General features: G+C 26.1%; 2 protein-coding genes across 2 annotated transcripts; one reads left to right on the plus strand and one right to left on the minus strand.

Moving 5' to 3' along the window:
* Nucleotides 1-14: 14 nt before the first annotated feature.
* LOC147157583 (leucine-rich repeat and immunoglobulin-like domain-containing nogo receptor-interacting protein 1) lies at nt 15-3,819 on the minus strand. Its single transcript, XM_086062979.1, has 3 exons — nt 3,708-3,819; nt 3,560-3,614; nt 15-2,488 (listed from the first exon to the last, which is right to left on the minus strand). The coding sequence occupies exon 3, from the start codon at nt 2,477-2,479 to the stop codon at nt 689-691; it is 1,791 nt and encodes a 596-aa protein (XP_085919105.1). The 5' UTR covers nt 2,480-2,488; nt 3,560-3,614; nt 3,708-3,819; the 3' UTR covers nt 15-688.
* Nucleotides 3,820-4,786: 967 nt separating this feature from the next.
* LOC147157584 (procathepsin L-like) lies at nt 4,787-6,545 on the plus strand. The gene is made up of 4 exons (XM_086062261.1): nt 4,787-5,212; nt 5,584-5,701; nt 5,776-5,898; nt 6,475-6,545. The coding sequence occupies exons 2-4, from the start codon at nt 5,585-5,587 to the stop codon at nt 6,535-6,537; spliced, it is 303 nt and encodes a 100-aa protein (XP_085918387.1). The 5' UTR covers nt 4,787-5,212; nt 5,584; the 3' UTR covers nt 6,538-6,545.
* The last annotated feature ends 7,036 nt before the right edge of the window (nt 6,546-13,581 follow it).

Here is a 13,581-nt window from a genome sequence, read left to right on the forward strand (position 1 = left end):
TATTGGATTTTGAACGTGATTACATCAATCATTACCAGACAAAGTTGAAATAAAATAAGTATTAAAAATATAAATTGTACATAATACGAGGTTACATTCACCTTTGTCGAGAAAATATGAATTGTTTGTTTTTGGCTTGCATGATTATACATATGATTACATTTAAAAACAAACCAAAGCTACTTTGGTTTAAGGAATATAACGTTGACTTTTACATGCATAATGTGTTCCAATTAGCACTCACTGGTTGCTTTGCATGCATGCAGGCTGTTGAAGTCTCATGAACTGTGAATGATGCATGTGAATGAACGTTGCTCTAAAACAAGGGTGGGCAAATTTTGGCCCGCGGGCCATTTTTACCTGGGCCACTGAGCATTTACTATACTATTATATTTCCATACATTTAATAAGTGAGCTGGAGTGTACACTGCAAGTTTCTATTTGGCTTTCTGGGCCCTCTTTCTTCAGCTGGAACCGAGGCCTCGGTGAGGTGGAAGGAATTATGAACATTTCAAAATTGCAGTCAGTATTAGCACAAATCCCTTTTTTTTATATGTGCACAGTTGTGCTACCAAATGATTTTAGTTGTTTATTTGTACACCCCCCTCAAAAGAGTAGTCAAATGATCATGGCAAAACTCAACTTTCGGCTTTCAACTTGAAAAAAAGAACTTTATTCACATAATTGTTTACATCAGCTTCATTGTGAACCTGCTCGTCTCCGCGTAGTTGCCGGCGCCGCCATTATTGCTGGCGGCAGCGCTGCGGGGCACGTATGAAATGTTGGCGGTGTGCTTTATCTGCCCTTTACCTTTACTCCAAAAGAAGATGGCGATAAAGCACAGGCTGACGGAGCTGAAAAACGACAGGAAGCCGATGGATGCCGCGATCAGCAGCGTCTTCACGTCGAACGGTGGCTGCGAAGAAGAAGGCAAGGCCGCGAGCCAGCTTTTGAGGTGAAAGGGCTTCTTCTTGGAAAGGGTTCGGACGAGCAGCTCAATAGGCCACGTGTCGTTTCCCGCCGCGTTAGATGCCACGCAACGGTAGGTGCCGGCGTCCAGCGGTTGCGCGTAGCGGACCTCCAGCGAGCCGTTGACGACCGTTCGTATCCTACCCGCGTCCGTTAAAGCTCTCCGCTTGGGGTCGAGCCAGGTGACAGATGGCGCGGGCTGGCCTTCCGCATTGCAGTGCAACGCCGCCGTGTGTCCCTGCTCCACACTCACCAGGTTGGGTTGGCGCGGTTGGATGCGAGGGGGCCGGCACGTGAGCAGTTCCGCCATTTCCTCTGCGGTACAGTCCAGGAAATTCCATGGAGCTAAAGCGCCGCACGCCGGCGGGCTTTCGCCGAAGTCTAGCGATGAACGTCGGCGCGCCAGCCAGAGCAGGCGGCAGTCGCAGGCCAGCGGGTTCCCGTCCAATCCGAGACGTCGGAGGGCACCCGGCGATTGGAAAACGCCCTCTTCCAGGGTGCTCAGGAGGTTTCCCGACACGTTGAGCAGGCGCAGACATGCCAAACCGTAAAACGCCGTCATTTCGACGAATCGCAACCGTCCCCCAACGAGGAGGAACTCTTCGAGCCTGAGCAGGCCCCTGAGCTGATTGCCTTGAATGTCGCCAATCGGGTTCCAAGACAAGTCGAGGTGCACAAGATAGACGAGGTGATGTAAAGCGTGGTAAGGGACTGCGGTCAGGTTGCAGTTTCGAATCGTCAGGGACGTAAGATTGAGGCCAACCAGGCTGTTTGTGGATAACGTCTCCAGTCTGGGCCAATCAGAGATGGCGAGTTCCTTCAGATGTGCCAGGCCGAGGAAAGCATAGTTTGGCAACACGGTGGAATCAAGACGGTGCAGATGTAAAACGGTCAACCCGGCGAGGTGCGAAAAAGACTCAGTGGGCACTGAGGTGAGATTGCGGGCGTCCAGGTGGAGTTGCCGCAGGTCGGTTAAGCCCGCGAAGGCCTGGCGGGAGACGAAGACAACGTCATTGTGCAGCGCTTTCAGAACGCTCAAGCCGGCCAAGTCTCGGAAGGTGAAATCCAGGAAGCCGAGGATCTCGTTGCCGCTCACGTCCAGCAGCCGGAGCATCGACAAGCCGGCGAAAGCGCCGACTGGAAGCACCTTCAGGCGGTTGCGAGCCACGCGGAGCTCCGACAAGCTCCGCAGACCCAGGAAGGCGTCAGCGTGGATGTACGCCAGGAGGTTGTCGCTCAAATCCAAGTCTTCCAGTCGCGTCAAAGCCGCCAATGGCTCAGGTGCCAGGATCCGGATGGCGTTGTGGCTCAGGTTGAGTCCGGACAAATCCGGCGGGAGGCGCTGGGGCACGGCGGCGAGTCGGGCGTAAGCGCAGTCGGCGGTAGACGCGGCTGCGTCACAGCGGCAGGAGTGAGGGCACGACCCCAACGCTTGTGATGTCAACGCCAAGCCGGCAGCCACAACGCAGAAAGCCCCCCACCGCACTGGGTGGCGGCGGTCTGCCTGCATGGGAGAAGGCTGCACCAAACCAAAAGTGCACACAAGTCAGAACAACATCATAAATGGATTTACACAACAAAACAACTAGAAATCAGAGTTAAGTAAAAAAAAAAAAAAAAAAAAATCTAATATTATTACATTTATTTTAAACGGGGGATTGGTAACCAAAAATTCTTGCAAGAAACACAAATTCGACGCCAAGAATTTGCCTTGGCGGGCCACATAAAATGATGTGGTGGGTCGGATCTGGCCCCCCAGGCCTCGAGTTTGACACCTGTGCTGTATGATTTTGACAATTCATCAAAATCAATTAAAAATATATATATTTAATTAAAATGACAGCTGGTATTTTTTATATTGAATAATATAAAGAATATTTTTGCTACGACTGGTAGCAAAGGTAACCCAAATTTATTAAAAAAAAAAAATTAGAATTAAAACTTTTTTTTATACATAAATATTTGAGATACTAGCATAGGCAAATAATCTACTTGATATCGACATAAAATTAAATAAGTTCCCAAAATAATGAAACACACACTGCACAATGACTTTAAAATAATACTTATTTATCAGTTACTACTATAATATCATTACAATTATACAAAAATGTTGCCTCTCATGTCAACAAATGTAACAAAGTATGGAAAAACAGTTCTTACATGTATTGCGCTTCGACGCCAACTGAAATTAATAAAATAATTACAATTCAAATTGTGTTTTAAAATAAACTATCAAATGCTATTGCAATATTAAAATAAATATTATAACATTTGAACTGCTAATGTAGCAACTAAGGAAGAATAACAGCTCTATGTCAACATCAAATTAAACAATAATAAATGATAAAAAGATGCAATAACTTAAAATATATTGATCAAATCTTACTGCAATATTTATGACAAATATTTTGACCTTACCTAGAAGTATTAGAAACACGTTTTAAAATATATTTATATATTTTCCTCGTTCAGGACTCAAATTAACTCGCATATTCAGCAAACATGAACCCGCTCGCCGAAACAGTCTTCAGGTGCGCTGCAATATTCTCAAGGAAAAAGCACATGAAGATAAGATATTGCGACTCACCGGTGCTTGAGTGCAGATGCCCTGTCACTATGATTACGCCATCTCCATGTTGTCGCTAAGGAGAAGGGGGGGAAAAAAAAGGACATTTTCAGATGAGGCTGTCTTTACAAACGCAACAAATATGAAAGGAAATTCAAGTGAAAATCACCTTCTGCCCTTTTAGGAAACCGCAAGGAAATGAAGCGGCATCCTCGCGGCAGCAGCAACAACGATGGAGGAGGAGAAACTGAGAGATTATATGTACTGCCTGGTGGCCTCGGTCCAAGGTTGGATGTGCGGAGGCAGGCGCGGGTCAGCCAAATTATGAGCATTTCGGGACTTTTTGTGGAAGATATTTGACATGAACTCATTTACTGCCATTGACGGCTATAGACGTCAAAAATTCATTTGAACTATTTCTATTAGTTTAACATTTTTTCCCACTTTTGTTAACAAGAGTATGAAAACCTAGGGGGGGGGGGGGATATTGTACATTTAGACCAGATATAAAATGTGTGATTAATAATGTGTTAACTATTGAAGTCATGCGATTAATAACAATAAAAAAATAATAATAATCGCCTTTTTGAAAAAAGATTATTTAAAAAAAGAAAAGATTATTAAAAATGAGGTCGTCAGGCAATTACATTTTTTAATTGTAGTTAATCACATGACTTCAATAGTTAACCCTCAAATTTTATATCCGTTCTAAATGTACAATACAAACTTTTTTCTAGAAAAAGTTTAAAATATTTATTATATAAAATATTAAGCCGTCAATGGCAGCGAATGAGTTAAAATGGCACAGAAGGCCGGATCAAACAATATGGCGGGTTGCATATGGGCTCATAAAGCAGAGGTTGCATGTCAGAATTGTTTATAACATGAACTGCGAAAAATGTAAAGTTTGAAATTGCCACAAGATGGCAGCATTTTTTTTTTTTTTAAATACCGTCGACACTGTTAACGCCTGACAAAATGAAGCTCATCACCTCAATTCAACATTGCTCTCCTGTGAATAGTATACATTTTTGTATGCATTATCATTTGTGTATTATATAATAATAACAAACTACATTACATAAGTGCATCAAAGATGAGACGATGCAGGTGTACCTAATGATGTGTGAATGCCACCGCAGAGTCGGCGCTGAGTCAGCAACTCGGCCATCTGCTACTTCCGGGGGACCCGGCCGGATTTGGTTCGGGAGGCGTGGCCCTGAATCCACCGGCAGTCGTTGCGTAACCATGCCTTCATTGTCATTAGTAAGCAGTAAAGCACCCTAGTAAGGTCTTCTTTTTGGAGTCTTTGTTTTTAGAATGAACCGAGAAAAAAAAAATACAGGCAAGCACAAGGAAAACCTGCGAACTCCAGACATGAGATTCCAACCCAGAACTCTTGACTGTGAGGCAGACTTTCTAACCACTAGTGCCCCATGCGACCCAACGTTTAACATAGTAGTTTCTCCTCTTTGTCACTTCCACCCCCGCATTCTATTTTGGAGTGCTTGTAAATGAGATTCACATGACGGGTCAGAGTGGCGACCATATGCTGGAAAATTGAAAAGAAAAGAAAAGACAAGAGGCAATGAGGCATGAGCTTGAGTGTGGGAACAGACATCTTGTGTTGGGTTCTGTGACAAGACAAAACACGAGAAGCGGACTCTAATAAAGGTAACCAAATGACGAATGTCAGTATGATGCAGCGCAGTTCTCCATTTTAGCATCCAAATATTGTGAGCTTAAAAAAAAAAACGACGTCATCGTTGTTTACATTTCCATTACTATTTGTACTTTTTATTTTTATTGAAACTAAGCTTAGCTTATGTTATCGTCGTTTTAACTGAGCACAATATATATAATTGTGGTTGTGTAGGCTGCAGCTTGATTAAATTGTTATTATCTTCATTATCTCATTAGATTTGGACAATGTGTGTCATTGCGTGCCCAATTCAAAATGGCAATGCTGAAGATATGATGGAAATAAATAAACGCACAAATGCAATGATAGAAAAAGTAATAAACGTTAAACTACACTTTTGCAGGATGTACATCTTATGCGCAGTGCTGCTTTTGGGGCCGCTGATTCCCATCCACTCGACCCTTTTTGACGAGGCGTGGCACAGGTGGACCCTCCAGCATGCCAAGGTCTACCAGAACCAGGTGGTTGGACCGATGCATCATATTAGACATATTCTTATGCTGGATCTGAACCTGTGTTTGATCTCGTTTCTTAGACTGAGGCTGCCTTCAGGAGAGCCGTGTGGGAGAAGAATGTGGAAATGGTGCTCGGACACAACCGGGAAGTCTTGTTGGGGAGACACAACTTCACACTGGGACTTAACCATCTGGCAGACATGGTGGGGGTCCAGTCTGACATATTACATTATATCACATTACTGAGTATGGAGGCAGCATTAGGCCCCTTCAGTTACAACGCTACTCAAAGCATACGACGAGACTGAACTCTAGTGGACAAAATGGGTTCGTGCAGACTACTAAATTAAATGATGTAAAATATATGTAAATTAGATGTGGTAAATTACCCCATTAGCATTCATTTGCTTCATAATTGATAAGTACCTCTTAAGGCTAGAGCGCAATATAATGGATATAATGGACAAATGCCACGGAGGAGACTGGACTTCCGACTTCCGGGTTTTCACCCATCAACTTTCGGAAGTCCGTGACATCTACCCATTAACAAAAATATACATAACAGATTAAAGACAGCCTGAAGCCACCAACATGATTTTTTTTGCCAAAAGTGCAAAATGTAGACAACATGGCCCCCATACATCATGTGACGTGGATTTAAACCAATCACAGAGCAGACGCGTAACTTTAAAACGTGTCCATGTGAGTTTTACCTTATTTTAGTGGCGGTTATTTATAATAATAATAATAAAGCCTGTCCATACTTTGTGTGCTTTAAGATGGCGGAGGAGGTGAACCAGAAGCTGAACGGTTTCAAGATGGACAAGGTGGCACGGACGTAAAAATAAAAATAAAAATAAAAATAAAATTAAAAATAATAATAATAATAATAATAATAAATGAAATTTATTTTTATTTTTATTTTTATTTTTATTTTTATTTGCATTTTTATTTTTATTTTTATTTTTATTTTTATTTTTATTTTTATTTTTATTTTTATTTTTATTTTTATTTTTATTTGCATTTATTTATTTATTTATTTATTCATTTATTATTATTATTATTATTATTATTTTTAATTATTTTTAATTAAAAATTTTTTTTAACCCAAATTAAGCTATTGCTGACACAAGTGTTTTTAGAGTGTTACAGAAATTTTGGACACAGCACAACTTAAGATAATGCAATTTTTGTGCGTGTGTAATTTCCTATTATAGAAACACTTTTTCTGCGGGGTGGGGGTGGGGATGGTTTCCTGTTCACTTACAGTATCATCTGCGGATTTATGGTGAATTAGTGTTTTTATTTTTATTTTTATTTTTATTTTTATTTTTATTTTTATTTGCATTTATTTATTTATTTATTTATTCATTTATTATTATTATTATTATTATTATTATTATTATTATTATTTTTAATTTTATTTTTATTTTTATTTTTATTTTTATTTTTATTTTTATTTTTATTTGCATTTTTATTTTTATTTTTATTTTTATTTGCATTTTTATTTTTATTTTTATTTTTATTTTTATTTTTATTTTTATTTGCATTTATTTATTTATTTATTTATTATTTTTATTTTTATTTTTATTTTTATTTTTATTTTTATTTTTATTTTTATTTGCATTTGCATTTTTATTTTTATTTTTATTTTTATTTTTATTTTTATTTTTATTTGCATTTATTTATTTATTTATTTATTAATTTATTATTTTTAATTTTATTTTTATTTTTATTTTTATTTTTATTTTTATTTTTATTTTTATTTTTATTTTTATAAATAAATAATAAATGAATAAATAAATAAATAAATAAATAAATAAAAATAAAAATAAAAATAAAAATAAAAATAAAAATAAAAATAAAAATAAAAATAAAAATAAAAATAAAAATAATAAATTAATAAATAAATAAATAAATAAATGCAAATAAAAATAAAAATAAAAATAAAAATGAAAATAAAAATAAAAATAAAAATAAAAATAAAAATAAAAATAAAAATAAAAATAAAAATAAAAATAAAAATAAAAATAATAAATGAATAAAAAATAAATAAATAAATGCAAATAAAAATAAAAATAAAAATAAAAATAAAAATAAAAATAAAAATAAAAATAAAAATAAAAATAAAAATAAAATTAAAAATAATAAATGAATAAATAAATAAATAAATAAATGCAAATAAAAATAAAAATAAAAATAAAAATAAAAATAAAAATAAAAATAAAATTAAAAATAAAAATGCAAATAAAAATAAAAATAAAAATTCACCATAAATCGACAGATGATACTGTAAGTGAACAGGAAACCATCCCCACCCCCACCCCGCAGAAAAAGTGTTAAAATTGCATTATCTTAAGTTGTGCTGTGTCCAAAATTTCTGTCACACTCTAAAAACACTTGTGTCAGCAATAGCTTAATTTGGGTTAAAAAAATTTTTTAATTAAAAATAATTAAAAATAATAATAATAATAATAATAATAAATGAATAAATAAATAAATAAATAAATGCAAAAAAAAAAAAAAATAAAAAAATAAAAATAAAAAATAATAATAATAATAATAATAATAAATGAATAAATAAATAAATAAATAAATAAATGCAAATAAAAATAAAAATAAAAATAAAAATAAAAATAAAAATAAAAATAAAAATAAAAATAAAAATAAAAATAAAAATAAAAATAAAAATAAAAATAAAAATGCAAATAAAAATAAAAATAAAAATAAAAATAAAAATAAAAATAAAAATAAAAATGCAAATAAAAATAAAAATAAAAATAAAAATAAAAATAAAAATAAAAATAAAAATAAAAATAAAAATAAAAATAAAAATAAAAATAAAAATAAAAATGCAAATAAAAATAAAAATAAAAATAAAAATAAAAATAAAAATAAAAATAAAAATAAAAATAAAAATGCAAATAAAAATAAAAATAAAAATAAAAATAAAAATAAAAATGCAAATAAAAATAAAAATAAAAATAAAAATAAAAATAAAAATAAAAATGCAAATAAAAATAAAAATAAAAATAAAAATAAAAATAAAAATAAAAATAAAAATAAAAATAAAAATAAAAATGCAAATAAAAATAAAAATAAAAATAAAAATAAAAATAAAAATAAAAATAAAAATGCAAATAAAAATAAAAATAAAAATAAAAATAAAAATGCAAATAAAAATCTTTCTTAATCTTATTCATTTATTATTTTTATTTTTATTTTTATTTTTATTTTTATTTTTATTTTTATTTTTATTTTTATTTTTATTTATTTATTTATTTATTTATTTATTCATTTATTATTTATTTATAAAAATAAAAATAAAAATAAAAATAAAAATAAAAATAAAATTAAAAATAATAAATGAATAAATAAATAAATGCAAATAAAAATAAAAATAAAAATAAAAATAAAAATAAAAATAAAAATAAAAATAAAAATGCAAATGCAAATAAAAATAAAATTAAAAATAATAATAATAATAATAATAATAATAATAATAATAAATGAATAAATAAATAAATAAATAAATGCAAATAAAAATAAAAATAAAAATAAAAATGCAAATAAAAATAAAAACACTAATTCACCATAAATCGGCAGATGATACTGTAAGTGAACAGGAAACCATCCCCACCCCCACCCCGCAGAAAAAGTGTTTCTATAATAGGAAATTACACACGCACAAAAATTGCATTATCTTAAGTTGTGCTGTGTCCAAAATTTCTGTCACACTCTAAAAACACTTGTGTCAGCAATAGCTTAATTTGGGTTAAAAATTTTTTTTAATTAAAAATAATTAAAAATAATAATAATAATAATAATAATAAATGAATAAATAAATAAATAAATAAATGCAAATAAAAATAAAAATAAAAATAAAAATAAAAATAAAAATAAAAATAAAAATAAAAATAAAAATAAAAATAAAAATAAAAATAAAAATCTTTCTTAATCTTATTCATTTATTATTTTTATTTTTATTTTTATTTGCATTTATTTATTTATTTATTTATTTATTCATTTATTATTTATTTATAAAAATAAAAAATAAAAAAAAAATAAAAATAAAAATAAAAATAAAAATAAAATTAAAAATAATAAATGAATAAATAAATAAATGCAAATAAAAATAAAAATAAAAATAAAAATAAAAATAAAAATAAAAATAAAAATAAAAATAAAAATAAAAATAAAAATGCAAATGCAAATAAAAATAAAAATAAAAATAAAAATAAAAATAAAAATGCAAATAAAAATAAAAATAAAAATAAAAATAAAAATAATAAATTAATAAATAAATAAATAAATAAATGCAAATAAAAATAAAAATAAAAATAAAAATGCAAATAAAAATAAAAACACTAATTCACCATAAATCGGCAGATGATACTGTAAGTGAACAGGAAACCATCCCCACCCCCACCCCGCAGAAAAAGTGTTTCTATAATAGGAAATTACACACGCACAAAAATTGCATTATCTTAAGTTGTGCTGTGTCCAAAATTTCTGTAACACTCTAAAAACACTTGTGTCAGCAATAGCTTAATTTGGGTTAAAAAAAATAAATAAAATAAAATAAAATAATAATAAAAATAAAAATAAAAATAAAAATGCAAATAAAAATAAAAATAAAAATAAAAATAAAAATAAAAATAAAAATAAAAATAAAAATAAAAATAAAAATAAAAATAAAATTAAAAATAATAATAATAATAATAATAATAATAAATGAATAAATAAATAAATAAATAAATGCAAATAAAAATAAAAATAAAAATAAAACTAAAAAATAAAATAAAAATAAAAATAATAAATGAATAAATAAATAAATAAATAAATGCAAATAAAAATAAAAATAAAAATAAAAATGCAAATAAAAATAAAAACACTAATTCACCATAAATCGGCAGATGATACTGTAAGTGAACAGGAAACCATCCCCACCCCCACCCCGCAGAAAAAGTGTTTCTATAATAGGAAATTACACACGCACAAAAATTGCATTATCTTAAGTTGTGCTGTGTCCAAAATTTCTGTCACACTCTAAAAACACTTGTGTCAGCAATAGCTTAATTTGGGTTAAAAAAAAAATTTAATTAAAAATAATTAAAAATAATAATAATAATAATAATAATAAATGAATAATTAAATAAATAAATAAATGCAAATAAAAATAAAAATAAAAATAAAAATAAAAATGCAATTAAAAATAAAAATGCAAATAAAAATAAAAATGCAAATAAAAATAAAAATAAAAATAAAAATGCAAATAAAAATAAAAATAAAAATAAAAATAAAAATAAAAATAAAAATAAAAATAAAAATAAAAATAAAAATAAAAATAAAAATAAAAATGCAAATAAAAATAAAAATAAAAATAAAAATAAAAATAAAAATAAAAATAAAATTAAAAATAATAATAATAATAATAATAATAAATGAATAAATAAATAAATAAATAAATGCAAAAATAAAAATAAAAATAAAAATGCAAAATAAAAATAAAAATAAAAATAAAAATAAAATTAAAAATAATAATAATAATAATAATAAATGAATAAATAAATAAATAAATGCAAATAAAAATAATAATAAAAATAAAAATGCAAATAAAAATAAAAATAAAAATAAAAATAAAAATGCAAATAAAAATAAAAATAAAAATAAAAATGCAAATAAAAATAAAAATAAAAATAAAAATAAAAATAAAAATTAAAATTAAAATAAAAATAAAAATAAAAATAAAAATAATAATAATAATAATAATAATAATAATAATAATAAATGAATAAATAAATAAATAAATAAATAAATGCAAATAAAAATAAAAATAAAAATAAAAATAAAAATAAAAATAAAAATAAAAATAAAAATAAAAATAAAAATGCAAATAAAAATAAAAATAAAAATAAAAATAAAAATAAAAATGCAAATAAAAATAAAAATAAAAATAAAAATAAAAATAAAAATAAAAATAAAAATAAAAATGCAAATAAAAATAAAAATAAAAATAAAAATAAAAATAAAAATAAAAATGCAAATAAAAATAAAAATAAAAATAAAAATAAAAATAAAAATAAAAATAAAAATAAAAATAAAAATAAAAATAAAAATAAAAATAAAAATAAAAATAAAAATAAAAATAAAAATGCAAATAAAAATAAAAATAAAAATAAAAATAAAATTAAAAATAATAATAATAATAATAATAATAATAATAATAATAATAATAAATGAATAAATAAATAAATAAATAAATGCAAATAAAAATAAAAATAAAAATAAAAATGCAAATAAAAATAAAAACACTAATTCACCATAAATCGGCAGATGATACTGTAAGTGAACAGGAAACCATCCCCACCCCCACCCCGCAGAAAAAGTGTTTCTATAATAGGAAATTACACACGCACAAAAATTGCATTATCTTAAGTTGTGCTGTGTCCAAAATTTCTGTCACACTCTAAAAACACTTGTGTCAGCAATAGCTTAATTTGGGTTAAAAAAAAAATTTAATTAAAAATAATTAAAAATAATAATAATAATAATAATAATAAATGAATAATTAAATAAATAAATAAATGCAAATAAAAATAAAAATAAAAATAAAAATAAAAATGCAAATAAAAATAAAAATGCAAATAAAAATAAAAATGCAAATAAAAATAAAAATAAAAATAAAAATGCAAATAAAAATAAAAATAAAAATAAAAATAAAAATAAAAATAAAAATAAAAATAAAAATAAAAATAAAAATGCAAATAAAAATAAAAATAAAAATAAAAATAAAAATAAAAATAAAAATAAAATTAAAAATAATAATAATAATAATAATAATAAATGAATAAATAAATAAATAAATAAATGCAAAAATAAAAATAAAAATAAAAATGCAAAATAAAAATAAAAATAAAAATAAAAATAAAATTAAAAATAATAATAATAATAATAATAAATGAATAAATAAATAAATAAATGCAAATAAAAATAAAAATAAAAATAAAAATAAAAATAAAAATAAAAATAAAAATAAAATTAAAAATAATAATAATAATAATAATAATAATAAATGAATAAATAAATAAATAAATAAATGCACATAAAAATAAAAATAAAAATAAAAATAAAAATAAAAATGCAAATAAAAATAAAAATAAAAATAAAAATAAAAATGCAAATAAAAATAAAAATAAAAATAAAAATAAAATTAAAAATAATAATAATAATAATATTATAAAACCATCCCCACCCCCACCCCGCAGAAAAAGTGTTTCTATAATAGGAAATTACACACGCACAAAAATTGCATTATCTTAAGTTGTGCTGTGTCCAAAATTTCTGTCACACTCTAAAAACACTTGTGTCAGCAATAGCTTAATTTGGGTTAAAAAAATTTTTTAATTAAAAATAATTAAAAATAATAATAAAAATAAAAATGCAAATAAAAATAAAAATAAAAATAAAAATAAAAATAAAAATAAAAATAAAAATAAAAATAAAAATAAAAATAAAAATAAAAATAAAAATGCAAATAAAAATAAAAATAAAAATAAAAATGCAAATAAAAATAAAAATAAAAATAAAAATAAAAATAAAAATAAAATTAAAAATAATAATAATAATAATAATAATAATAATAATAATAATAAATGAATAAATAAATAAATAAATAAATGCAAATAAAAATAAAAATAAAAATAAAAATAAAAATAAAAATAAAAATGCAAATAAAAATAAAAATAAAAATAAAAATAAAAATAAAAATAAAAATAAAAAATAAAATAAAAATAAAAATAATAAATGAATAAATAAATAAATAAATAAATGCAAATAAATAAAAAAAATAATAATAATAAAAAATAAAAAAATAAAAATAAAAA

This window comes from Leptonotus elevatus, chromosome 19, assembly GCF_054856555.1.
Source record: "Leptonotus elevatus isolate MCC_2025b chromosome 19, RoL_Lele_1.0, whole genome shotgun sequence".
Classification (NCBI taxonomy): Eukaryota; Metazoa; Chordata; class Actinopteri; order Syngnathiformes; family Syngnathidae; genus Leptonotus; species Leptonotus elevatus.

What these genes read in the sequence shown, in the direction of transcription:
- LOC147157583 (XM_086062979.1), bottom strand. Translation starts at nt 2,479, where the DNA reads ATGCAGGCAGACCGCCGCCACCCAGTGCGGTGGGGGGCTTTCTGCGTT.
- LOC147157584 (XM_086062261.1), top strand. Translation starts at nt 5,585, where the DNA reads ATGTACATCTTATGCGCAGTGCTGCTTTTGGGGCCGCTGATTCCCATC. An exon ending in CCAAGGTCTACCAGAACCAG is followed by an intron (nt 5,702 to 5,775) that starts GTGGTTGGACCG and finishes CTCGTTTCTTAG; the next exon opens with ACTGAGGCTGCCTTCAGGAG. An exon ending in TTAACCATCTGGCAGACATG is followed by an intron (nt 5,899 to 6,474) that starts GTGGGGGTCCAG and finishes GTGTGCTTTAAG; the next exon opens with ATGGCGGAGGAGGTGAACCA.